General features: G+C 41.4%; 2 protein-coding genes and 1 long non-coding RNA gene across 10 annotated transcripts in view; 2 read left to right on the top strand and 1 right to left on the bottom strand.

The window, feature by feature from the left end:
* hoxb1a (homeobox B1a) overlaps window positions 1–27,360 on the top strand; it is a 116,496-nt gene that overhangs the window by 48,696 nt on the left and 40,440 nt on the right. The window lies entirely within an intron of this gene.
* The window catches only part of hoxb3a (homeobox B3a), a 58,494-nt gene that overhangs the window by 26,079 nt on the left and 5,055 nt on the right, over window positions 1–27,360 (top strand). For 3 of the 8 annotated variants that reach the window (XM_039611100.1, XM_039611099.1, XM_039611098.1), the window contains 2 exons: window positions 18,317–18,383; window positions 25,273–25,982. In XM_039611100.1, coding sequence (XP_039467034.1) covers window positions 25,394–25,982 — 589 coding nt within the window. In that variant the 5' untranslated portion in view covers window positions 18,317–18,383; window positions 25,273–25,393. Of the gene's footprint in view, window positions 1–3,589; window positions 3,777–9,306; window positions 10,167–18,316; window positions 18,384–21,616; window positions 22,089–25,272; window positions 25,983–27,360 lie in introns of those variants that run through there. The other 5 variants (XM_039611103.1, XM_039611104.1, XM_039611102.1 and 2 more) reach the window with 4 other exon arrangements.
* On the bottom strand, window positions 5,461–8,223 carry LOC120439836. Its single transcript, XR_005612812.1, has 2 exons — window positions 6,687–8,223; window positions 5,461–6,176 (listed from the first exon to the last, which is right to left on the bottom strand). It is a non-coding gene; the product is annotated as an uncharacterized LOC120439836 (long non-coding RNA).

The raw sequence follows: 27,360 nt of genomic DNA, 5'->3' as shown, positions 1-27,360 counted from the left end.
ATTAAATACCCTGTAACAGGGGGATCACTATAACTGTCTATCGTCAGTAATGATGATAGTAAAAATCAAATGTGTATGATAAATGATATGATAAATAACTGTCTAATTGTGCTTTTTGCGTGTTTTTACCTTTTGGATACTTTCTTTACGGACTCGCTGACCACCATCATGTGTTTGTACTTTGAGTTTAATTCATTTTTCCTAAAAAAAAAAACCAAACACACATTAAGCGAAGTTGGACATTAATTTGAATTTAAATTTATTGCTCTTATTTTTTTTGTCCAGTTTTCCATTCCATTCCGTTTTGATGTTTTTACAGATTTGTTCCTCACAATCTTGTAAAGTGAAAATCTGACAGCCAACTACGACTGCCCTGCCCCATATCAATCAGCCCTACAGTTTATATCACGCTCTATTATTGATATTTCAACACAATAAATAAACTGTACGCAGATATATTAGCTGCTTGCTAATATCCTACACGATATAAATTACTGTGAAGCCTTAACAGACAACAATTTGAAACTAATCCATACTTTTCCCCTTTTCCCTTTAAAATGAACTAAAGTGAGGGTTAGCCACTAACCCACCTGTCTGATCAAAAAAACAGCCACAGCTGTGGTTGTGTTTTCTAATTATTCCATGCAGGCGAGTTTCGAACAGGATTCTGATGTCAGTTATGGAGACTTCATTTCATAATAATAATAATAATAACAACAATAATAATAATAATACTGTTGGCATAAATAATAATGTGACTGAGTGGTTCATTATATAGAGCAGCGAGGAAGACGAAGAAGAAGGAGTAAAAGAAGATAGTCCTTCGGTTGTAGGATGTTTAAAACTATACTCGTGAAACCGACCCGGGGACGTCAACGCTTGAATCCCAGAGCGGAGGGAAGACCTCACGTCTCGCACGTGGAGAAGAATATTAGGGGGGAAAATGGTTGTATGCGTACTGCTATCTCGAGACAGATTTACGAGGCGCAGTAAAAGGCAACGTGTCGGGGCAGGCTAAATCAATCTCTCTCTCTCCCTCTCATTGTCTCCCGTTTCTCTCACACACATCTACCACTACTATTATTACTACTGTGACTACTGATATTATTATTATTATTATTATTATTATTATTATTATTATTATTATTATTATTATTAGACATTTTATCACCTCGAATGTGTGAGCGCTTAGTCACATCTCGGCACTTTCATTTTAAGGCCATTATCCATCTTAACAAAAGATTTCTCTCTTTTTATTCAAAACTTAGTTAATCATTAACGACTAGGAAGAATCTACCTGTCTTAATCCATCACTGACCTAGAAAGCACCAGGATCTCAAAGAACTCCTTTACAGTCTTTCCAAGTGCTGGCTCTCAGTTTTAATCCGGAACGTTCAATTGATAAATGTTAAACTAACCATTTGAAGCTGGCGTGGATCGCGCGGTGTTGTGTTGTAATGCTGAGTATAAGTGAATTATTCGAGGAGTATAAATGTAAAATAATGCATGGGTCATTTTGTTCTCATGATATCAATGGATAAAGATGCAGATGAGTGAAAATTCCTCCTCCCGTCGCTTTTGGGACGTTTTGAAACGGTTTGGTGTGTTGGGGTAATGGCTTTGCATGCGGTTGTGCCAAGTTTACAGGGCTGATTCGTATGGCTATTGTCAGGCCGACCCAGGTCTCCTCCGCTGCTGCTTATCTTAGCTGTTGTTTCAAACTGTGATTGCTATAATTTATGGCCGTCATTAAAGACGCCATCATCACCACGGCAAATGTTTGATTTCAATCTTGTTGTGGGTAAAAATCTCCGCCGTGCTGGCAGCGTAAATTTAAAGGAGTATCTGCATGTTTTTATTGCATCAGAAAAAAGAAATAAATACACATCCACGCAGGTCTGTCACTGATAATAGTTTACAGCCACATTTGTTTCCTTTTGCCAATTATTTGGAGACGTGTCATGGGTAGATTGTATTTTTAAAAGCAAACTGGCCAGTTGCGTTTCTGTACAGCACTTTTGAGAAAACTGCTCTTTATTTATACACAAAGGCTCCTATAAAAGAGGAGCCTTTGTGTTTTAAAAGATGAACTTCTGAAAGCTCTTTAAAACTCTCTCCATCGCCATGGGGGGAAAAAATCAGCGCTTTCTTGAGGATCCCGAGGCCCATGCTTTGACCTTGAAGTGTTTCTTATTTGCTACTCAGCAGCTAGGTTAGCCTTCAGAGCCTCAACATTTTTTTTCTACTCCAAGTCTCTATTGTTCTGCTGGAGTCGGCTCGAGCTTTGATAGCGAGCAATAGAGGGATTCCAACGTTCTATTGTTACAGCCCAGTCGGCCTCACGGCGGGGTTTTTGTCAGTTGGCTGTTTCTTCATCTACTCTTTTCTTTTATTTCTTCCTCTGTGGTGTCTTTCTCTTTTTTGTTTTGTTTTTGTGAGAGCTCTCTTCTTTTCTTTGCTACTCTAAAGAAGTAATACAAATCTCCTTCTAATCGAATTACACTTCGCCACCGCACCAACAGCTTCTTAATGGGATAAAAAAAAAAGTAAGATGAACGTTTGGATAATTGAGTCCAAGCAAAATATTTAATTCTGAATTTTATTATACTATAGAGTTCGGAGAAAACCCTGCCTTATATTTAGTTTTGGGTTTCCAGACGCGTAACAGGATGTCTGTCCTAATTATCAAACAAACAGATTTAAGGGGATTTGTTCCCACTGACGCAGATGGCAGGTAGTCTTTGCTACCGTTAAATATTTAGTTTAGCTTCAACACTGGTGTGAATATGACACCGAAACAAGAAAAATCAACTCCGCCCGCGGAGTGCTGTATATCTGATAAATTATTGCCGCCATCATCGGGTATTTCCTATTGCTAGAAACACTGAAGTATAGCACAGGCTGAAATGTAAGACGGAGCAACGAAAGGAATCCCGCTTCTTTGGTCGGCTGACGGCGAGCTGAGAAAGAGACGACAGTGAGCAATAACGAAGAACAAGTGTGAGGCGTGCAGTCATTTTTAAAAGACGAATTCATCTTTTATCGGCCCCTCTGTGTGTCTGTCCCAGGCCTCCACTGCTTTACCCTACACACGAACATCCTCCGACTGAAAAGTCAACACAAGTGTTTCCTTTTCTTCTTCTTCTTCTTCTTCTTTTTTTTTTTTTTTTTACTTCATTTGGACTCCTGCGAGCATGCATGCATCCACGGGCCCGTGTGGGTCCCACAAACGGAGAGAGCCCCCACCACCACTACCACCACGCCAAACACCTCCCGCCCCGAACAACACGTCACGTGATTCATTAAATAATTAATGCAGAGGTTGTAGAATAGATATGTATTCGTCAGGAATATAACGGCGAGATGTGCCGCTGCTCTTGACGTAGAACTGTCCTTTCAAAAAAAAAAAAATCCCCAACAGCGGGAGAGAGAGCGAGAAGAAAAAATAGAAAGAGGGGGAGAAGAGTAGACACCAAGAAACACCAACAGAGAGAGAGAGGGAGTGAGTGAGTGAGAGAGAGAGAGAGAGAGAGAGAGAGAGAGAGAGAGAGAGAGAGAGAGAGAGAGAGAGAGGGGAAAGAGAAAAGAGAGAAGGAGGCTGCAATAAAACAAATTTGGACGGGCGTGTATCTTGCGGGTCGTTGTGGACACCGTGAGTATTGCGGAAGGAAAGGAACTGCATGGGGGGAAACCACACTCCTTCCTCATCTTCTCCGCCGCTGCGCCGCCTTCTCCCGCATCCCTCTCTGTGAATCATAGGCTACTTTAACATCGTGGTAAATATTGCCCCCAAAATACTCGTCTTTCGCCGTGTGTTTTTTATATCGTGCATGTTTCTGTCGTGTTGTTTACACATCACCCCCCACCTATCATCATCACCATCAGCCATTGTTTATGGGTTGTAGCGTGCAGCCGAGCAGCCTGCAAACCAGAGAGAGAGAGAGAGGGAGAGAGAGAGAGAGAGAGCGGTGCAATGTTAGCCGACGGCTGTTTATATTTTAAGAAACACTTGGATATTCTTCTCCATCTTTCGTCCATCACTTCATGTCTGCTTTTACATCTCTCTCTATCTGCCTGACTCTCTGTCCATCCCTCTCTCTCCCTCTCTCTCTCCTTCTCTCACCCTCTCCCTCCCTCTCTCTCTCGTTTCCCCCTCTCTCTCCCAGCTAGCTACTTCTCTTGATTTATTGTAAGGCACGGTGTCAGCGTGCGGCCGGGGCTGCCGTTGTGTGTTTGTGAGGGAGCGCTGTTGTTTATGGCGCTGCCCACGATAAATCACGGTTTCCTGCGCTGTGTGTAAGACGGCGGGGGAAAATGACGGTCGATGGACCGACGGTACAGGGGAAAGAGGAAGGAGAGCAGGAAGAGTTCACGCCATGGCTGCGCCACTGGCTCCTCTTCCGGCTCAATTTCCACTAAATCTCTCTCCTCCTTCTGGGCCCCTTTTTTATTCTTTCTGTCCTTTAGCTTTGTTTTTACACGTTATTATTACTCGGGGCGTTTCGGGTTTTCCCGCCTCAGTATGACAGTATCTGGCTGTAGCTTTCAGGTCTCGAATTACTGAGACGACCAATTAACGGGAGATTTGTTTAAATTTGGCACACCGGGGCACGCTCGGCCGGCATGAAATCTCATAAAAAGGACCTATGGGCCAGGAAAAGCTCATCTATCTAGCCGTGAGGCAGAAATGAAACCACGTAACTCAGCCAAGGAAGTCGGACTAAAGATGTAAATGACGCCGGTTACCTTGTTGAACTTCATTAAGTCCCTGGTTTATAAGTGAAATGCAATCATTAGGCTGCTTTCTGCACTGAAAGAGGCTTTGCGGTGAAGATGGACTTTTTACATACCAACAAACCTAACTGCATCTTATTGTACATTTTAAATTATCTACCGTTAGGCGCTTTGTGGCATCAACTTTAACTTAATGCAACAAATAAAGTTTTGTTTCTCCCTTTTCTGTGGATGCCCATCGGAATGGAGATGTTCGCCATTACACATGTCAGAGCTCAGTGTCTCTGCCTTGGCTCAAATCCTTCACCGTGAGTCAGAGCTTCTAATGTGGTGAGCAAAATAAGATGCAGACATGGGAGGACGTTCCTCTCTATTTCCCCTTCCATGTTTATATTCACACGTGTCTGCTACGTGTCCGTGGGTTGCATTTTCGTGTGCCCTCTTGTAATGGAAAGCCAGGCACTATGAGATGTTCCATTTTTAGTTATTGCCATTGCCAGTAGGTGTGTGTGTGTGTGTGTGTGTGTGTGTGTGTGTGTGTGTGTGTGTGTGTGTGTGTGTGTGTGGGGAGGGGAGGGAAGGGAAGGAGAGCAGGCCAGGTAAATGGAATTTCATCGGCTAATCTCATAGCTCAGAATGGCTCTACAGTGTACTAGACTTGCTGCGTTGTTTTGGTGTGATACATTTGCTGCATTGCAAACAATGAACTGCAAGACTGTTTACAGATTTGAATGTTATTAATATTATTTTATTAATACTTTTATTACAAATTACAAAACAAATTACAATTGGTATTGGAACTGATGGATGTGCCCCTCGAATCGTTTTACAGTTAAGGCCGGGCCCCTTCGCATCATGGTACTCTCTCTCCCTCAGTAGTCTCGCTCCCCGCTTGGCCATCAGCAGCAGTGTAAACCTTAGCTTAACCAAATTAGAGCTTCTCCGCCGGCCTCCCATCACATAATAACGGCAGCAGCAACAAAAGGCGGCGCTTTTCAAGATGTGTATTCCTGTTCTCCGCCGCCCTGTCAAAAACAATATCTCGCCTCATTTCTGTAGATAGAAAAGGGGGTGGATGGTGGCACCAACCCCCAACACCCTCACGCATACACGCACAGGCATACACACACACACACACACACACACACACACACACACACACACACACACACACACACACACACACACACCGACTGCAGCATTGAAATAGTTCTTGAAACATTTTATCTTATTTTATCTCAGCCATGTGTCCACAGTTAAGTATGTTTGGTTCAGCAAGATAGTTCCAGCTCAGACTCATCTGAAATAGTTGTTTGAAACAGTGCTGAGAAATGATATCACTCACTGTCTGACATCCATTCAAGCTGCTGCTGTTATCCACGTTTAACTTCTCTGAGACCGAACTGTGTTCACTTGGTCCGGTATTTATGTAGCCTTATGTTCTGTAATACAAATGTGGAAAGAAATTACTATTAGGCATTAATGTGTTACTGAGGCGTGCCTTCTATTGAAAGACCACAAATAACTGACGCTGAAATTAATGTTTATACTGAAACCCGCTGCAGGGCAATGGTAACACTGGCAGCTCATTTTAGCAGAGAATAAAAGAGGCAGCTAAAATGCTATTGGAATAGAAATAAGCATTTGTGTACGGGTTACTTTCCACTTTATAATTACAATGGTCAGAAAAATAAATAGAAAAATTCTAAAAAGAAATCCAAAAGTAAAGACAATATTTGATCATACTATGTTTACTATTAACTGTCTTTTTTGTCCAATTAACCAAATGTGAAATATATATGCATGGAGAGTCCGCAACAGTATAAAACACGGCACAGATGTTCAAAGCTAACATTATCATATTACAGGACGTTTCAATATAACGGGTATTGTCGGTAGCGGTTTTTGTGATACCCGTATTTTTTCTCATTAAGAGCAGTTTGTCGAAGTACCTTCCTTTTCATCCTTTCCATTGCTTGTTTTCTTGTGTTGCTCTTACGTCCTACGTTTCTGTTAACGTTCACTGTGATTGAAGCATCCTTTTATTGCACATGGTCAAAGACAAGGTACAATCCTACGCATCTTAAAGAGAAGCAAAAGCAAGTAGGCACAAGACACAAGACCTCACAGAAGGAATCTTCCCACTCACTGCTGAGACTGGCAGCCATATTGACTGCTTCAATGTTCTTTTTCCCTAGCAGGAAATATTTTCAGTCCTCGGAACGACCATTCTGAAAAGAGTGAATCATTCTTTTAAAAGCTGTATTTAAAATATTTAGTTCAATTTTAACGCCCTCTCTATTTACACACAAACTAGAGATATAGTAGCCACATATTAACGCAATAAAATGACATGTAACCTTTTTGCGGCACATACATCAGTCTGGAGACAGTGCGATTTTGTGAAATTATACATATCTATGTTACATAGCAAAAATGTTTTTGTTGTGACCGCATTTAAAATAACAATCATAAAGTGTATTTAAAAAAAAAAAACCTGTTCATGTAAAGGCGGAATAAATCCAAATGAAGAAGCAGCACTGTCGAACTGAACAGTGCTCAAAATGCGTCCCACTTCTAGCAGAAGACTGGTGCCTAAAGTTAAACTGATTTCTTTTTAAATTTTGAATTGTATTTTTCAATACATCGTGCTCAATAGTCGCTTGCAGACAATCCCGGTTTAATTGCCTGCTAGCGGGTAAAGCGAAAAACGAAAAACGAAAAAAAAAACCGTAAATGGAAAGGCAGAAAAACACTGAGAGTAGGGTTTCCTCGAAAACAGTCAAAACATAAATCCACTCGGCCTCATAAATCTGCAGCCGCTGGACGTTAACGAGGGAGAGATTTAGCGTGGGAAAAATAATGTTTACAAAAACCGGTTACATTCTTTTAAAGGACCCCTAACAAGAAAGATTTATTACAGTACAAACACACTATTAACCAATGTAAGCACGACGGTATAGTATTATTATTATTGTTATTATTATTATTATTACTAACAATAATAATAATAATAATAATAATAATAATAATAATAATAATAATAATAATAAACCTGGAATCCGATATCTCTTACTGGCCGGAGTTATCCACTCTCACGCTCGGTGCGCCAGGTACTTCCAGAGCTCTTTCTTGCGCGGAGATGATTACCCGTTCGAAAATAAATCAGTAAGAATCCTTCTGCTAATTTATAAACGTCTGCGTGACGGCAGTAATTCGAAGTGAAAAATGAGACGCTGAAACCGTATCCAAAGCCCGAGAGCTCCATTTTTTTTCTCCCTCCATCACCCATTTGATCCGGGCCAGAGAGCCAGCACAAGCGCGATAAGAGAGCCCGAGCTGCTGAGCCGGAAATGTTTCCACCAGGAGTGGAGGGAGAGAGCAGGCGCGAACTGATTTCCTTTCTCCGTTCTCTTTCTTCTATCATAACAGCAAACTAAAAATACCGGCTTTACTTTTGTGTAATTGAACTTGTCTCTCACATACTCATTCGCTCTCTCTCTCTCTCTCTCTCTCTTTTTCTCTCATTGTGTGTGTAGAGGGCATGTTTACAAGCGTGGGCAGATGACACACGCATCTTTTACAAGCGTGAACTGCACAAGCAGTTTTTTTCTCTTTTGTGTCTGTGTGTGGGGGGATCAAAGCCAAGTGTATCTGTTTGTATCGGAGCAAGTAAAGATAAACAGGACTTCAAATCCACACGTGGAAAGTTTTACGGTACTGCTGGTTGTCCAAAATGTCCCCAGATCATCCCCAACAAACTGCGCTCCTTCGATGTTTCCAATTAGAATACTGTTGCTATAACGCTTCATTTCCAGTCACCGTTGGTATATCACATCAACATCATAGATTTGAACAAATAAATAGGCCTATATCTCTTGGTTACGTGGTTGTATGCAACTTTTGAATCTTAACATTAATAATGAATTCATCGGAGATCTTAAAGTAATTGCACATAGGCTAAAATCGCCCACTAAATGTGTAAAACCAAGCGACGTGGAAATAGTTCCCCTCTGTGAACGCGCAGGTCAAATCACAGCGGAATTTCTGCTCTCTCGGCCTCCTTCTCCCTCTTCCTCTCCTCTGATCTCGCGCAGTTTGAAGCCATGTAATAACCAACATCTGGCCTTTGCACAGACAGGATGAACAGGCAGGTTACGGTGAACCTCGCTAACCCTTCTGGTGCACCTTAACCACACTCCCCTATTGGACAGGAACAAAACCAGAACTCCCTTTTCTCCCTCCCAGATTCCCCAGGTTGTCTAGGTTGTCAGACCGCAAAGTGCTTCAGGAACAGTTCACGGTGTCAAGCCGCCTGTCCAGAAAAGCAGGGACCGCCGAAAGAAGAGACTATATTCCAGCCGTAACCAAAGAAGCAGTTACGACGCTCCTGAAGATACGTGTTTTAGGCTTAAACGTAGATTGCTTTGGTCTGAAGAGGTTTTAGGTAACCAAGGTTACTCATTGCTAGTAGTAGCACAGGAGAAAATAATAATAATAATAATAATAATAATAATAATAATAATAATAATAATAATAATAATAATAATAATAATAATAATAATAATAATAATAATAAAAGAAAAAAAGCAGAGCCCTGGTGGATTTGGATTTAGTTAGCTTTCACAAAGACGAAGATAGAGAAGGGCAGAGAAGGACTGCGCGACCCTCTTTTTAGTTAAACGAAAGAGAAGGGGAAGGAACAGCGAAAAGCAGCCCAGGGAATACAGCGTCACCCTCAATCCAGGAAAGCTATATCCGTTTTTATTCTGAAGTCCAGCTCAGAAAGAGGCCCACCGGCGCTCAGCACTCTCCCAAACGTTAGTCCGGTGGACAGTGTCAACTCGGACGACAGAACAGACAAACGTGAGCCCTGGATCTGGCTTTGACCAGGAACGTACCAGCCCGCTACAAGGGGAGTTTTGCAGCATAAGGCGGAGGGGGTGAGCGCGTGCACGCGGTGTGTCGTTTAGGGTAAAGTAGCACCGCGAGCCCCAGACCAAGCAGGCTCCGTCAGCGTGCTTGCTGTAGGTAGGCTTGACTGCTGGAGATTTATAGCAGCCGCTCCAGATTTATGTCTTTTCCCAAACCGGTCGTGCAAACGCTTGGCGTCTCCTTTACGCCGTGTCACAGAAGCGCCATAATGAGCTCACCAGTGCTATAATAACAGGTAACGGTGCAGTTTAAACGTCGGCTTTAATTGGCATAAATAACGTTTTAGTGCCATTTTGGACTCCAACCTCTAGGAGCGACTGCTTGTATTTAAGTACAACTAATTTAAAAAAAAAAATACGCCCAAGCCTTTCGGAGAGGATTCAGTGGTCATCGTAACTGCAGCTAGTGTGTCCGTCCGTGTCCAAAACAGACTGCACCCAGGAAAAAAACCGAACACCAGGAGGATATCCATCTGGAAAGACACGCCAAGAGCGCAGGTAAGGTCTGTCGGGTTGCTTCTTGCTCAGTGTCCCCGTGCTTATTCCCGAGGCGTCCCCATTCCACACACTCCACCGCTTGACATGTCATTAATTATCTGTTGTGTGACCGCGGTCTCTCTCAAACTCGCACAGGCATCCATGGGGTGAAACCGCGTGCAAGCTCTATTGCTAGCCAACACATTTTTTCTTTGCCCGCGTGCGCGCGTGCGTGTAGGCAACTGAAGACAGATGCATCCGAATTGGTAACAGAAAATAGGGCGAACTCTGTCTCTTACTTTCTCAGCCTCCCTGCTCACTCGCCCCACATTTGGAAAGCAGTATACCTGCTAGACTAAGTGAGGTGTTAGTATGTGCGTGTTAGCATGTGTGCGTGGGACAGAGAGAATGAGTCTCTGCAAATAGGGACATGGCTGCTATGTATAAAGAAGGAAGATGCATGCTAGCCACGACGAAATTTGGGATAGTGTGACGATTGCTTACTCAAAAAATCAACCCCCATCTCACCCTTTGGCCCTACAAAACAGATTTTAGCTCTAACCAATTTTAAACGAAGTGGTTATCAATACGTCGAATTACAAGTGCAACTATTGTAAAATAACTACAAACAGAAATTATTCGGTCTAATGCGTTGCCTTTCTCCTCCTTACACCAAGACGTAGGTCCATTTATTGGGTGATCACAAGGATATGAAAACACCATAAGCAAAACTGGATCACAATCAAATTATACAATGGCTGAGGTGAGAAATTAAGGTCCATAAAAAGTGCATTAAATATAGATTTACCATGCAGCCATCAGATCTTGAACCCCTTAACACATTTATTGTGAAAGAACAAGATTTCAGAGTCAAAACTGTGGCTTTATTCATTTATGTAGTCTCCATATTATTTATGAACTGTAGATATAATAACGTAGAAATGTCTCAACACACATAACTGCAGTCATCCAAGGAAAACAGCCCACTACTATACTATGCTATTATTATTATTATTGTTATTATTATTATTATTATTATTATTATTATTATTATTATTATTATTATTATTGTTATTATTATTATTATTATGATTAAAGATAAGCACTTAAAGGTTTGGTAACTATAAGAAGAGCTATTCCTGAGAGCTCACATCCACCAGTCTGGAAAGCAAAAAAGGAAAGTGCTGTCTTCTGTTGTTTCTAAGAAATCAGTTATTTCTAAAAACCTAGCTTGTTTGTTCTTGTGTATTTTTACATCTAATGTCAACTGATATATGATTTTAATCAAGTTTAAAAACGGCCATATTCTAAAATGCTGAAAATATCAAATACTCCCACCCTGTATCTTCCAGGCTAAATCTGAGTTGCTTATGCCATCTCGTGTAATAGTGGTTAGATCCTCTGGACTTACCTTGAAGTATTTTGCTAAGTTCCGGGTATAGAGATTTAAAAGTTATGAAAAACCCACAGCAAGTGTAACAAAGCTGCGATTTAATCGATTTCCTCGTGTATCACTGACAAAGTATGGGCAGAATACCAATCACAGTAAAATAGTAGGGGCAAGTACAACTAACACTGTTGCTGTGTATAAAGGCTGACAGGTCTGGCTGGGATCCATAGAGCCGCTTTCTCCCGCTGTAACACACTACTGTCTGCTGCTAGGCCAAGTGGCCCGATTATCACTGGCTTCTTTTTCTGAATCTTGTGTCATAAGAGGACCATGTTGTCAGGAAATGGATGCAGACCTTTTATAGTGGTGGAAGTTGTTCAACATTCAGTGTAATGAGGCCTCAGAGCTATATAATAACAACTTAGGAAAATCCATTTTGAAAGCCCTGCCAAACCCCAAATTACTATAGACACATATCACTGAATGCTCCTGTCCCTACATGGACTAACTCTCAAATGCAGAAAATGATTGTTTTTAACCAACAGGCAGCCACAATGACAAATTCTACAAAAAACATGGTCAGACGAGACCTTGTGTTTATTCTCCTCTAATCCATAATAATACACCAAATCTAATGGAACTCTACAAGTGGCAGCATTCTATTCTGCATTAATAAATAATCTATGTCAAAGTGAGTTAAATATTGATGAGGTACACAACTCTGTGATGTCGATATTTTTGGTCTTCAGCATATGATCCAGAAAGAACGGACTGTGTAATCCCACTACCACCATTCTCCCCGCCCACCACCCACCCATCACTATTTAACTGGTGGGTCTTGTATATATTTTTTGCAGTTATTGACATTTGTTCCACCTGAAACATTCCTCAGAGAGAAGCCCAGCATCAGACCAAACCTGCATGTCACTACCTGTAACAGGTTTCAGCAGTGCACAGTACTGACCAATATAATCACCATCTATGCATCTGTCTTAGATGTGAATAAAGAAATATTAAAAATTAAATATAACCAGGTTCCCCCTATTAGACGTATGAGTCAAAATGAAAATGTTAAAAATTACAGACTGACTCAAATTTTAGGTCACTTTTGAAATCTATTAAATTTGAATGTAATATTTACAGATAAACAATTTCATTTTAATATGCAGCATTTATATTATATGGTGTTTGATTATGAATTGAAATAAAGGTCAGGAAGTCTACACATCTAAAAGTAATGCTTAATTACAATGTAAGAAGTGGAGTTTAATATGCTCAGTAGCCCGCACCACTAGTAGTAATGTATGTCCTTTCCTCCCCTATGAGTAACATTTACAGTGTAATTGCTTTATAACTGCCAGGTGTTATTCCCCCGTACCTACAGTCTACGTACTGTTAAGAGCAATTTAATATTTATAGGTATACATGAAATCTTACATTGAAAAAAAAATATTTGGTAAATCTTGGAAGTTTTTCGAGACATTGCTGACTGTATCATTAACTGCCAGCTTTTTCCTATTGTGATGAGCTTTTGTTCAATATTACACCATCCATTCGCTTCCGCTTATCCTTTTCAGGGTCGCGGGGGGCGCTGGAGCCTATCCCAGCTCTCATAGGGCGAGAGGCGGGGTACACCCTGGACAGGTCGCCAGTCTGTCGCAGGGCCAACACACAGGGACAGACAACTATTCGCACTCACACCTAGTGGCAATTTGAATTATCCAATTAACCTATCCCCACAAGTTGCATGTCTTTGGACGGTGGGAGGAAGCCGGAGTACCCGGAGGGAACCCACGCAAACACGGGGAGAACATGCAAACTCCACACAGAAAGACCCCGGCCTGATGGTGGAATTGAACTCAGGACCTTCTTGCTGTGCGGCAACAGTGCTAACCACCGTGCCACCGTGCTGCCTTCAATATTACACATTTAGGTAAAAATGTAACTTGCTGACCATTCACTTCGTGAATACTACCTGCCCCCCCTAACAGACACACACACACACGTGCATGGGAGGTCACATCCATCCCTGTCCAACCTATGCCTGACAGGCTTGGTGAGCTTGGCACTTTTCATGGCCCAGGAGCAGAAAGAACAATTCGACCCCCACATCATACCTTCTAGTAAACCCCAAGACCCCCCCTTCTTTCCTTCTCCTAGTGTCAGGGCTTTCTTTTACTTTGAGGTCAAAGATTAGCATCTCTGATAAAGATTAACTCAGTGTCAAAGGAAGGCGTTGATGGTATGAGTTTCTGATTTAGGACTGTTAGGGAAATGGGGTTAGTTCTTTGGGAAGTTGTGCGACCCTGCCTGGAGCAGTAGAAGAGAGTAACACTGGACTAAAATGATAGACAAGGAGCTAAGTGTAGGAAAGAAAAAAATCATACAATGAAAGGGTATAAGGGATGTAAGAACTTGTTAGGCTCAGCTCTTGTTGTTGGATGTTTGTGCATAATCCCTGTTTGAGTTTGAGGGGCCATGAAGCAGAAAGCAGCTTCAGCAGAAGCACGTGGTTTAATTAGAGTTCAAACAGGTCTTTTGTACACAGGAAGAGTGTAATGCCTCAGTTATGTGTCTACAGCAACAGACATTAGTAGCTCGTGATGGTAAGCCTTACTAATAAAACAACAACACCAAAGATATGAATTAGTAATTTTCCACATAGTAAAGTTACACAAACATGCTCCTTGGCTGAGATGTTTAAAAAAAATGCTTGTTCATGCACTTGAATTGTTTGAATTTGGTTAATTTAACCTTTCAGGCATTTTGTTCTTGTATTAAATTTAGAATGGAATATGGGAAACAAACCAAAAGTCCTTTCACCCCCTCTGAGACCCACTCCTTAGTTAAACAAACTGGAAGCAGATGAACATGTAAGACTTCTCTCTCTCTCTCTCTCTCTCTCTCTCTCTCTCTCTCTCTGTTTCTTTCCCTGGTGCATATCTGCCCTCTGAAAAATGGTGTTGAAAGTGGCATGTCATCTGCAAGAGGGGAGGAGATGAAATGTGTTGCCTTGCTAGGTTTGTTGTTGTGTCTGTGATGTTGGTATCACTGCTGCATGGCTGTTCGAGCTCATTACACTTGAAGAAACTCTGCAAACAGACTTGATGAAAAAGTCTTTTTTGGACACAAAGAGTATGGACATTGACTGATTTCTGAGGAAGGTGGTGGTGATGGCAGTGGGTGTCCTTATCGACCAAAAGTGACATGGAAGTATCCCAAAGTGATAGAGTAACAGGTATTCCATCTATTCTAAAGAGAGGTGTGTGTCATTGTGATAAAATGTATTTTTATTCATTTTTATTCAACAAAGCATGTGTGAAATTTAAACACTGGCTAATTTTGGGTTTACTGTGGAAATAATGTTTTGAACTTTGAATCTTTTAGAGTAAAATGAGCAAACATGGAAAAAAATCAGATATAAATTAATTCCGGCAAACAGTAAATCATCATGATTTAATGTGACGTCATAATGCAAAAATTCTGATGTTAATATTTTCATCTTAGAAAGCATGAACTAACAGCTTCTCTTCTGTGACACAATTTTCTATCTAAATAAAATGCTAACCACTGTGATCATTTGAAAAGAATGCAAGTGGCCAGAAGCCCATTGATGTTGCACATGATGTCAAATCCAGAAAGTGGATGCACATGGGGGATGTGCTCAGCAGATAGCTTGTTTAAGGTAAGGTCAGATTGTTTTAAAGTTCTTAGGTACCTCATCATGGAAAGCTCCACAAAAGACTTACCAGCAGGCGTCTAGCAGCAATTGCAGACAAGCGTGTACTAAGCTACTATTCAAATGATGTGGACTTCATTTGAACAGCCAGCTATATTTATCTGACATCATAGACAGAGATTATTTAAAACCTCACATCTGAAACCAAACACTGACAAAGGAAAAAAATCATTGCGATGTGGTTAAATAGATTAATATCAAGCTAGTTTGAATAATTATAGAAACAGGTGGGTTGCAGGCATATTATCAATGACATTCCAACTAAAATAAATTAACAAATCCTATTTAATATGTCCATATGCCAGTGTCAGTATGGATGTGCTGTTTCAATAACTGCTGTGGATTGAAGACCTATACTTTAAAAGTCTACGGACTTATTGAGTCTGCCTCGACTGCTCATGCTTGCAACTTAAAATAAAGCTGAGTGCTAAAGGTTATCAGAGTCTGAGTCAAAGTGTTCAAAGCAGAAACTGGAATTCTAGTTGTGACCAGTTAGTTGATCATTGCAGAGCTTATCCATTGGTGCTCCAGGGTCAAAGGTCACTTTTAGAAAGCTGTTACCCAATATGTCACTGTGTGAGTGCTTAAGCTAGAGGTTTCAGCTTTTCCTGTTAGGCACAGCATTGAAAAAATATAACAGGGTGTGATGTGTTTAAGTTGTGTTTGAATCATGTCCGAGGTCAGAGGAAAACAAGCACTAAGGAAATTGCAGCAGAAAAAGAAAAAGATTTTTTATGTCCAACTAATCTCACTAAACGCGTATCTCTAAAGAGTCAGTGTGTGCATGTGTTTTCTGAAAAAAAAAAAAAACTTTGTGTGTGTGTGTGTGTAAGTTTGGGGAGGTGTGGGGTGCAAGACTGGTCTGGTGATGGCACCACCAGACCCGGCAGAGATAAGAGGAGAAAGCCACATGAAAGTTTTTACAGACCATGAAACTTTGAAGCCCAGCAGTGAGCAGCATCAGGTCCCATAAACCCTCTCAGCCTTAAAAAAAAATACATCTTCATAAAAAGTAGTAGTAGACCTGTAGGATGCAATGAAGTCTCAGAAAAACAAAGGCCTTCGTTATCCTAATCCATGCATGTTTACAGCCAGCTATATGCTGCAGTATTGCTGTATTTATTAAAAAGAGAAAGAGAAAATCACACACTTGTTTCATTTAGCGCTCCTCCTTTCCTTTCCCCCTCTATGTCTCCATCTCCGTGGAGTCTAGAACCTGCTGTTTATATCCACTTCACATTCTGTTAAATTATACGCCAACAGCCTTTGTTGCACACCTTTTTCTGCTGCTTCTTTGTAGCTCCTTTTAAACTTTTACAGAGAAAAGCTTCAATCCATATTGTGGTATTATGAGTCCTGGTTGCAGCCAGAACTCCCCCTCTCTCCCCCAGCCTCCTCTTCCTCTAAAAAAAAAAAAAAAAAAAAAAGGCTCATCAGCTGTTTTGGGGGCTCTAGGGGCTCTGGAGGCGGCCTCCTCTCTTTGTCTCGGCATACAGGCTAGCTGGCTAAGCTAGTCGGCCCTTGCATCACTTTCTGGGCAACTTTAGACTAGTCCACTCCTGCCTGCTCTGCGGCTGCAAATATCAGACCGTAACCGCCGGGGCTGAGGGGGAGGGGGGCACACTGAGGAGACCCCGACTGAAGGAGCTGGAATGGGGATGCACAGTAGCCAGAGCGGTGCGTGAGTTCTTGGATGGAAACGATAAATAACTTTATAGCAGCAGGAGCAGTAGTAGCCTGGTGGTAGTAGTAGTGGTGGTGATGTAGGCTTGTACGGGGAGGTCGGGGGATCCTTTGCGTTTGATTTATGTGTTTGGGTGAAGCTGTCAGGAGGAGAAGCAGAAGCAGAACGACTCTGAGATTTTATTGCAGCACTTTAATAATAATAGCCAACAACATGGAATACGCTTTTCATCCTGTGATGCGCTTATATAATTATTGAGTTCAGCTTTATACAGTGTTTACGGACCCGCACAGCAGCAGATGGATATGTGTTTATCTGTGGACAGAGCTAGATGTGATCTCTTGCTGTGGGTCCTCAGCCCGGCAGTAAGACTGTCCACAGGACTGTCCGGAATGAGTGTTTTCTCACTCAGTGATGCTTGAGTTATTTATGGGCCGCGTGGATCAAACAGCTAATCGCTTTATGGGGCCTGTTCTCATTTTCGTTCGCCCCTCTTTCTCTCTCTCTCTTTCTGTTTTCCCCCTATTTTTTGCTTCTCTTAAGTCCCCGTTTGGTGCTTAACAGAATTTATGACTTTTTTTTTGGGGGGGGGGATGTGTTCAATATTTATGAAGTTTATTTAACCTTTGAGGTTTTTAAACGAGACCCTGCATTAAATTCTGATGATCATTTTTAATAGCAAGAGTCAGGCATTTGATGCACTTGGGGCATGCCTTTCGATTTCGATTGCAGTTTTTAGATTTCATATATATTTATCTCTTATTGTGTTAATTCGTGTGTGCTAACTGGAGCATTATTTCTGTTGGGTAATTATGATTTAAGTATGCAATTTAGCTATTTATGTATTTATTTATTGCGCAAATCCTTCTGACCTAAACAAAGTCTATGTTTATTTATTCTAGGCCATTGCTACAAATGAACAATTTCTAATGCATTCTATATATTCCATACCTCTATTCCCTACATAACTCATTTTCGTACGCATGACGAGATAAGCAAGATCATTATTGAATATTAAATCAGTGTGTTTTTTGTTTGTTTGTTTTATTTATTTAATTAATTATTTTGAGGGAAACAAGACAAATGTGTAATTATGGTAACCAGACTCAATAACATCTCACACCCTCTAGCACAACCTTTATCCTTACTCGTTCTTTGTTGTTGTTGTTTTTTTGTGAATTATTTAGGGTTTGAAGTCAAGCGGTCGCTGCTGACCCAACCATTCGATTCGAGTACAAGTGGTGACCCGCCTCTGTATCTGATTTTACCCAGATGTGTTTCATTGCATATGTCTTCTTTCTCTTTCCTACCTTTTTCCCATTCCCTCTGCATGCCCCTTTTCCCGCAATATACTTCAGTTCTTAGGAGCTTTCTGGAAGCCGTTTTCCTCCATTAAAACATCAGGGGAAAATAGGAAATATTCCGGTAAGTTCGGACTTTTTTTTGGCATTATTTGTCATGATGCAGCCTGCATAAGAACGAAGTCTGAAGTTTGTGCATGGGTGCTGTGCACGCGCTAATAGAATTATAGGATGAGAAGGCATTGACGATTTTACAACCTGGCATAAAGGGTAGTTTTTCCATTATTTTTAGACAATTAGGACGCTGCATATGTTGAAAAAAAAAACTGTATACTATGAATATTGTATTGATGTGTAGAATGTATTACTATTTCTACACGAACTGATTTGTCTATTCATAGTAGAAGCATTCTCTCTATAATTTAATTTATATCGTTTAAGCATTAATGCAGCTACATAAATATGGAAAATATTCATGAAGTTGCCAGTGATTGTAATGTTGAAATTCTACGGATGTGTGCGCGTGTACGTCTGTGAGTGATGTAATATCGTGTAATGACACGTGCTTATGTAATATAATCCTGAGGTGTGAAAGGAAGTGTATGATGGCCGCGGGTTACAGGCAGAAGCATGGAGGGTCAGTTCATCATTTGATAGACAGTTATTAAAACTGCATGTTGTAACTGCGGCAATGATATTAATGGTACCACTGTTCATAGCCTATTAATACTGCTATATTTACATAATACAGCAATTAAAGTGACAGCGGCTAAATTAAATAGCTCACAGTTGGAGTCCTGTGAAAAACAGTCATTCTGTACTTGTGTACAATATTTTAACATTGGCATTTACAGCAACACAGAGTTTTAATGTATTAAAATTGCATAGAAAAATCGTTTGAAAAACAGAATCAAAGGGAATTCCTCTGTCATCCTCAGTGGCCTATATATCTATAGTCCCAAAGGAGAAAAAAAAAGTGGAAAAAGAAAAGAAGATTTCCATGGCTCAGGAAGGCACCGCGTTTTAGTTGTGAAACCCAATATCCGTGACTCAATCCGAAACATGCAGAGTCGATGCGAGTCTTCCATCCGAGAAAAACAGCCGTCCTCCACAAGCACTGGCTTGCTTTTGCAAGTCACTGCATAGGTGTAATCCGTTCTGCTTATTTCTCCACATGCACGTCTCTCCCACACATGAAAAAAAAAAAAAAAAAAAAAAAAGACAAAAAAGTAGCTGATTAGCTGTTTGGTTAATGTGTAATGAGGTTGGTTAGCAGATCCTTCAGTCCACACAAAGGCTGGTTTAAAGGAAAAGTTGCAAAGGGACACATTTCAGGCTCCCACCTTCCACCTACACCGAGCTCATCCTCTCATTTCTGCTGCCCACAGCGAATGCTATCTGTTTTAAAGTCGGGCTGTTTACACACACACACACACACACTGCTGGGTGCGAGAGAACTCATAAATCTTACGTAGCCATAAACGACAGGAGTAGCGTCCTGAATAATAAAAATAGAGGGGAGCGGGAGAGAGTTAGAGAAGGGAATGTGTGTGTGTGTGTGTGTGTGTGTGTGTGTGTGTGTGTGTGTGTGTGTGTGTGTGTGTGTGTGTGTGTGTGTGTGTGTGTGTGTGTGTGTGGGGGGGGGGATTAAAACATCATAGGACACCCCTCATATTTTCATTTCCATTTAGGTCTCTCTCTTTCCCTCAGGGTTTTTTCTCACTCTTGCTTATTATTTGTTGTTGGGCTGTGCACGTCTTCCTCCTCGGTGCTTTCAAGTCAAAACGCAAGACTCGTTTAATGTTTTCTTTAAAGACCTGTTAGTGAAGCTTTAAAACCAAGTTGATCACATACAGTCTTTTTTTGCTACAATGTTAGCGTAATGTGCACCTTCTATGTTAGTCTTGTCCCTCTCACTCTGGCCTCCGTTACTTACGTCTTAAGTGACGTTTATGCAGCGAGGCAGCAGCAGAAATATTGAAAAAAATATTCTGAAAAAATCCTAAAAACTATTTATGATGAAGGAAGTTTACATTTAAATGAATGCTAATATTTTATCCATAGTTTAAAAGAGTAAGATTGATGTAAACAAAAACACATAGCAAAGTCATCCTGCAGAAAGAGAAAACTATAGTAATGGAATTGGCCCAGGAGCTTAAGCCGTTTCCCCACAAACTTTGCATTTGTCGATAATATGTCCCAAGCGGTATTTTCAGATGAGGTCAGCAATTTTAATAAACCTTGTACTTTTATATGTTGACCTCACCACGGGTTGGATTTTTTTTTTCTTTTTTTTTTTGCTTGTTGCCTCCTATAGACTTTAATGTACACAGATGCTCTCTATAATTTCAAAAACAAACAATTAGAGCTAAATGTAATACCAGGTTAACTCAGTCAACAAGACTTTCTAGACCATAAAATATCATTTATGGTTAATAATGATACACATTGTTAGTGACACTGTTTGGACTGTTACTAGTTAACCTGAGCCTTGTTAGAGAATGCCCACGTGGCCTATAGTAGCATACAGACAGCCTTTAAGTGGGATTTTAAAAACATGAAAAAATACTTCTCTGCAAACCCCTAAATATAGGTTTATTGAGGGTATTGCCTCAATACCCTCAAAAAAGTTCAATTTGTGAAAATATAAACTTTTAGGTTATATATAACCAATATAACAGGAAGTGAAAAGCACATTTAAGTCAAAGACTTTATTAGAGTTAAAGTTATGGTGACACGTGGAAAAAACAACCTACATGTCTGGTTGTAGAGCAAAAATTACTGCCTGCTTGCATGGTTAGATCCAGCGCAATTAGCATAATTCTTGAGTGACGCTGACTTTATATTGAGGGAATCATCCCGTCCAGCCGTCAATCTGGTTATTCCGTTCGTTACAGGGCCTGTGAGGGTCTCTGATACTGGGGCGTGTTTTCACCAGCATAATGAGAATATCTAGGATACTACCACAACCACACAGAAGACTGTAGGCTGTAAACTGGTGCTGCTGCTAGCCGTGTGGAAGGCGCACACCTATAGCCTGCCTAAGACCGAAGCAAGGAGCACAGACCAGGGGCAGACGAGAATAATACCAGGGAAAATGAGCTTCGGGGAGACTTAGAGAAGAAGAGCCATAAGGAAATAAAAACCAAGAACAGACAACTACCTAAAATAAGATGAAGTGACATTTTGTGGCGGACATACTCCTCAGTGGCTGTGTGAATAACTGGCCGACCGTGTGAAGGACAGTGGCTAAAAGAGAAAGAAATTTGAGGCCATTGTTATCAGCCAGAAGCGGTGCAGGCAGCGCTGGCGCTGGGGTGGAGGGTGGGTGGGGGATGGGGGGGAGGCGGGGGGATAGCAGGCATGCTCCCCGGTAAGCTCGTTCAGCTCGTGCCCTAACTAGCCTGCCTGTAGCCTGCACCGAGCCCGTCTGTTAATTCTGCCCGCAGACTGAGCCCCCGCCGATAGCCTTGGAACCCTCCGACTCTCTCATCCGCCAGTCGTTCATGCCACAAGGTGTCCTGTTCGCGCAGCCCGGTCTGCCGCTGCTGGGGCTTCAGGAGGTGTTGTTGTGGTGGTGGTCGCGAGCAGCCGTGCTAGTCTCGAGACAGCACCGGAGGAGTAGCGGGGTTTGCGGAGAGAAGAGAGGAGAGGAGGAGGAGGAGGAGGAGGAAGAGGAGAGCAAAACGGACGACCAAACGAGCGGATTCGTTATTTAATTATCTGTTATTATTATTGATTACCCACTGAGCGCGTGCGAGGACTAATCTATGATGCGGTGCTGTTGGGTCCGTGCCGGACTGGACTGGGATCACCGGTGCTAAGGCAGGTAAGGAACATAATCGGCGAGCAAGCAGGCCAGCCGGTCATGCGCGAGCTCAAACAACAAGCCAGAAATACATAGTGTGTTTGCTCGCTGTGCGACGCGGAGTAGCTGGCTCAGTGATTTATGGCCTGTATGACTTCAATCCCGGTTCAAGAAGAGTTCACAATGCTTTAAACTGCCGTAGCTACCCGCCACAAGCAGCCCCCCTTTTTCTTTCGACCGTCCATCTCTGTCCTTTTCTGTTCAGCTTTTTCCGTTCTCATCTCTTCCACTACGCTTTCCACGCCTCTTCCTCACTTAAATTATATTTAGGAGCGATGGCCGGCTGTTTTTCTGTCATGGATGCACTTTTCTCGTTCCATTTGTGTCCCTCCACACAGGCTCCTGTTTTATTATCATGTGCGTATATGGGATGCATTGTAATTATTCCTAAAATATTTTGATGGTGTAATTTTAATCACACATGAATATTTGGCGCTTTTAGCGATTTCAGTCTAAAATGAGACCGTGAACATAGCAACAATAGCTCAGATATGGCCAATCCTTTATTGTTTCTCGTTTAGAGTCTGTATAATTGGTCTCCGTCTCTCTCTCTCTCTCTCTCTCTCTCTCTCTCTCTCTCTGTTAATGGGATAAAGAATACGTGGATTGTCCAAGTTAATGCATTCTCTCTGTCTCACTGTCTACATAGCTCTTCATGGCAGACGCCATTTGTAATTTTATATCCCAGGATAAAACACAGACACTGGACACCAAGGCCGACCCGCCTCCTCTCTACCCCCCCCCCCCAATCTCCCTCTCTGTGTTGTTTTTGTTTGGGTGGCTGTTTCTCAGTCAGTGTAAGTGGATTATTCAGGCAGGCGTCTAGCAAAGTTGGTGATTGTATTAAGCTGTAGCACTACAAGCCAGGGGCAGAGACATTACTTGTCCCGTTTAATGGCGAAACAGCAATATGATTTAATAACATATTCCTCCTACACTCACTCCCATGCCCACCCCCCCTCTTTCTACCTCTCCCTCTCTCGTTGGGACTATTCCTTAGAGTAAATAATTAGGATTCCAGGTTGTCTACTAGAAAGATAAATGGGTGACATGTGTGACGTGCTGAGAGCCGGAGAAAGGCTGGACTATTTGATTTAGAGAAAAAAAATGGGGGCACATTTTTAAAATAGTTGAAAAGTGAATTATATTATTTTAGCACAATTTTACCAATCTATAAAGTTATTGGTGAGTGAACTGGAATTTCTCGGTTTTACTGGTAGAAGACAGATATCAATAAAACAAATTTGTTGTTTTTTGTTGTTATCACGCTGATAGCATTACCATCTCCAATTTCTTCTTCTAGTATCTTCAGCTATGTTGGCGATATATCATTCAGGCCTGTGCTTTATATATACAGTGTGCAGAACCATCAGTATATGAAGTAGACTTTGATACACACAATCCTATTTTCGGTCCAGCTTTCATGAAGCTCGGGCCTAGTATCTGTCATTTTAATGTATCGTCTTACCTTCGCACCTTTTTTATACATTTCTCCTTAACGAGGTCCACTATAGCAGGACTAATACAAAAATATCTTCGACAATATAAAGCGAAATAAAAGAGATGGCTAATAATAGTGAACCGTTCTTGCAATATGGAGCCGGGAACCAGGCTAAAATACTGGTAAGGTTAACTTGGAATGCCCCAGTAGGCCTAGTTGTAGATGTAGCTAGTGCTAGCGCTGCTCAGCTTGTGTGTAATGGAAGAGCTGCTTCATCTCCTCGTCAGACAGTTTATCTCCACTAAAGAAACGAATGCCAGGTGCTCTCTCCTGTCTGTCAAGCCGGCCTTTTGCGGCCACAGGCCCACACCAGCGGTGAGCGCAAGATAGAGTGTGTGGAGGCTAACCCTGCTGTTTTTCCTTTTCTTTTTTCTCTCTTCCTCTCTTTTTAACTAAAGGCGCCGTGACTGAGCATTCTGACCGCTTAACCCTCGTGGATTACTGCCTAGTGAAGTTTCTGCCGGGAGCCTCCTTTCTTTCTTGTCTTTTTTTTTTTTTTTTTTTTTTTCGCAAAAAACAATATAAATCGTACATTGTTGAGCGCAGTTACATTTTGTAATATGTTTCCATTTACTGTTTACCTCACGGTAAATCAATAAATAAATACAAACAAAGTAAATACATAAAACTATCACAGGGACTACTTGTATACTGAGATCCGAGTTCTAACCTATACTTCACCTTTTATATACTTTTCGTCATTAGTAATATTTGTTACTTTTTTCTCCGTTTAAGATAGATAGATAGATAGATAGATAGATAGATAGATAGATAGATAGATAGATAGATAGATAGATAGATAGATAGATAGATAGATAGATAGATAGATAGATTCTATTTTTCAGCAAAAAAAATAAAAACCTGGTGAAACAAAAATCCTTTCCGCTTGGATTCCTGTGAGTGAAGATGAGTGAGGTAACAGCAGAGAGAACACAGTAAATCACAGGCGGAAAGTAGAGGTTGACAGAAATAGACTATCTACATCAGTCACAAAGGAAAATAGATATGGGCCGTGTCCACTGCCGCCATTACACATAAAATGTCGTGTTCAGCCCGAATAACACATTTGAGGGTAACTCTTTATTAGGAAAACATAAAAAAACCCCGAATATCTCTGGAATGTATGGAAGAAGAAGAAGAACAAGTATGGAAGAAGAATCAACATATCTTAAAATTGTATTATAATCGATTTAAATTCATTCTGTTTAAAAACAAATCTAAGTAAATTGCGTAATTTTCCTTGCATAAAAACAGAAAATAATTGGTAAAAATCATAAAATAATAATAGCCATTAATCTACAACTACAGACAGTTAACAATTGATAATAACAAACTATAGCAGTAATAAAAACTGCAGTTAATTACAATTTAAACAGAAATTGCAACATTAAATAATTGACATTTTGTGTGTGTGTGTGTGTGTGTAGTGTGTGTGTGTGTGTGTGTCTGTGCATTTGTACAAGAAAGGCTGTGCACTGAGATCAGAAGAGCATCTGCAGGCTGTGCACTGGCCTCCAAAGGGAGGGGGAGGGGGGCTGTGGAAAGAAAAGCAGTGGTTTCTATTCACGTCACGGTGCCTTTCATTCAAGGAAGATGGATTTATCTTTCTCATTTATTTTTTTCTGTCTCTCCCTAACCTTTTAGGTCAGGTTGCAGGGGACCGTTGGAGAGACACCGTCACGTGACCCCCGGTACCAAATGGTCTTCCGGCAGTGGCTCTCAATAAGGACCGGAGCACAAGAAGACGCCACCACTTCTCACAGAGATGCAGAAAACAACATACTACGACAACTCCTCAACACTTTTTGGTGGCTACTCATCCTACCCAGTGCAGGGGGCAGCAGTGGGAGCAGGAGCAGCTGCCAACGGCTTTGGGGGCTATGATGCCCCGGTCCCAGCATCTCACCACCAGCCGGTCTTCCAGTCGGCTACCCATCTGGATGTGGATTCATACCAGCGCTCTGCCTGCTCTTTACAGTCACTGGGCAGTAATGGTGGCCACCAGCAGCAGCAGCTAGCCAAGACCAAGGAGCTGAATGGCAGCTGCATGAGGCCCAGTCTGCCACCTGAGCACCACCCTGGCTCCCAAGTGTCCCCTCCACTTCCCCCCAACCCCAGCAACGGTAATACTGGGGCTCAGCAGCCGGGTGGCAGTACTGGGGCCTCCTCACTCTCTAAATCAGGCACCAATAAGTCATCTACTTCTTCCTCTTCTACATCATCTTCCACATCGTCTTCATCCTCTTCACTGCCGCCCAACCCAACCCTGGCCAAGCAGATTTTTCCCTGGATGAAAGAGTGTCGTCAGACGACTAAGCAGAAAAACTGTTCACCCAGCAACAACTCTGGCAATGGTGTGTTCCAATACACCTGTCTCTGTCGGTCTTTCTGTCTTTGCTTTGATTGCCCCCATGGAGCACCACAGCAACAGCACAGCCTATCTCTTTGTATCTCTCATTATTGCTTTCCCTGGCTCCCCCAGTCCTTTCTTTCCTCTTTCATTTTCCTTCCTCATTAGCATCTTTGTTCCTATTATCCCACATCCCTCTTTCCTCACCTCTCTTATCAACATCCTCTTTCCAGCATCAGATCCCCAGAGAATTTACAAGGTTTCTTAGGCTCTTATGGCAAGCCAGGTTCCCACAGGCACTAGCTGAGACAAGGACATGACACTGGGCTACTAACCAGCTGTTCTGTTCTCTCTCTGTACCTGGTGACTGAGTTTATTGTAGTTGTAGTTAATTTCGGTGTGGAGTGTGGAGTTTACTAAAGCCATTGATCTCTGAGTATTTTCAGTGACCAGTTCACCAGCAGGATGATTATATAAGCTCTAGCTTTAGTTTGTTTCCATTAGTAAAAGAGGCTAAAGGTCTAATGTAAAACTGTCTGGCCAATATTGAAAACCAAGAGAAGTGTTCAGTAAAATACATGAAAAGGGAGGAAAACCCATTACTTCTATTAGCAGCAGAAAATTCATGTTCTGTGATGTGTCAAAAATGAAATAGTTTAACATAAAGACTTGAAGCAGGAAGAAACAGCTGGCGTGGTTCTGTTAAGAGCAACTATAACTTTAAAAGTCAGGAAAGAAATAAGTTGTATTTTGCTTTGTTTTAAATAGCAGACAGGTAAAAACAACATTGTGCAGTTTTACAGTCATATCCTGGAACTACTTCTTGATGAACAACAGTTGGTATTTGCATTGATCTTTTGGAACCTGTCAGGTATATTTATTCATATTTGACTGAACCAGAAAATTCTGCAGACATTCAGAGATGACAAATACCTGGTTTTACCGGGAATTAGTGTCAAATCTTAGGAAAAGAGTAATAGTTAAGCGAGTTACATAAACTTTGTTGGCAGGTTATCTTGAGATGACTTTCTTATCAAGTACGACTAAACACTTCTCTAAAGACATCACTAAGGTAAAAATATAGTCTACCAACACGCTGCCACAAACCTGCAACCAGTAGCTTATACCTCTCTTCATTCTTTTACCTCCTCCTCCCTATCCTGCACTTCTTTCTCCTTTCATCACTCCATGAAAATGATTTGCTTTCCGATTGTTCGCCTTTCTTCCTTCTCCTCATTCTTGTTGCTCATTGAAAAACCACTTTAAGTAGAAAGATATTAACAGGAAGAATTTAAATGTCATGTATGATAACAGATAAATGGATTTTCAAGGAGAGGGTGAGAGAATGATGAAGAGACATTTGAAATGGAAGATATTAGCAT

The sequence above is a fragment of the Oreochromis aureus genome, linkage group 4 (genome assembly GCF_013358895.1).
Source record: "Oreochromis aureus strain Israel breed Guangdong linkage group 4, ZZ_aureus, whole genome shotgun sequence".
Taxonomy (NCBI): domain Eukaryota; kingdom Metazoa; phylum Chordata; class Actinopteri; order Cichliformes; family Cichlidae; genus Oreochromis; species Oreochromis aureus.
The sequence above is the reverse complement of the archived record's forward strand: the minus strand, read 5'-3'. Positions and strand labels throughout refer to the sequence as shown.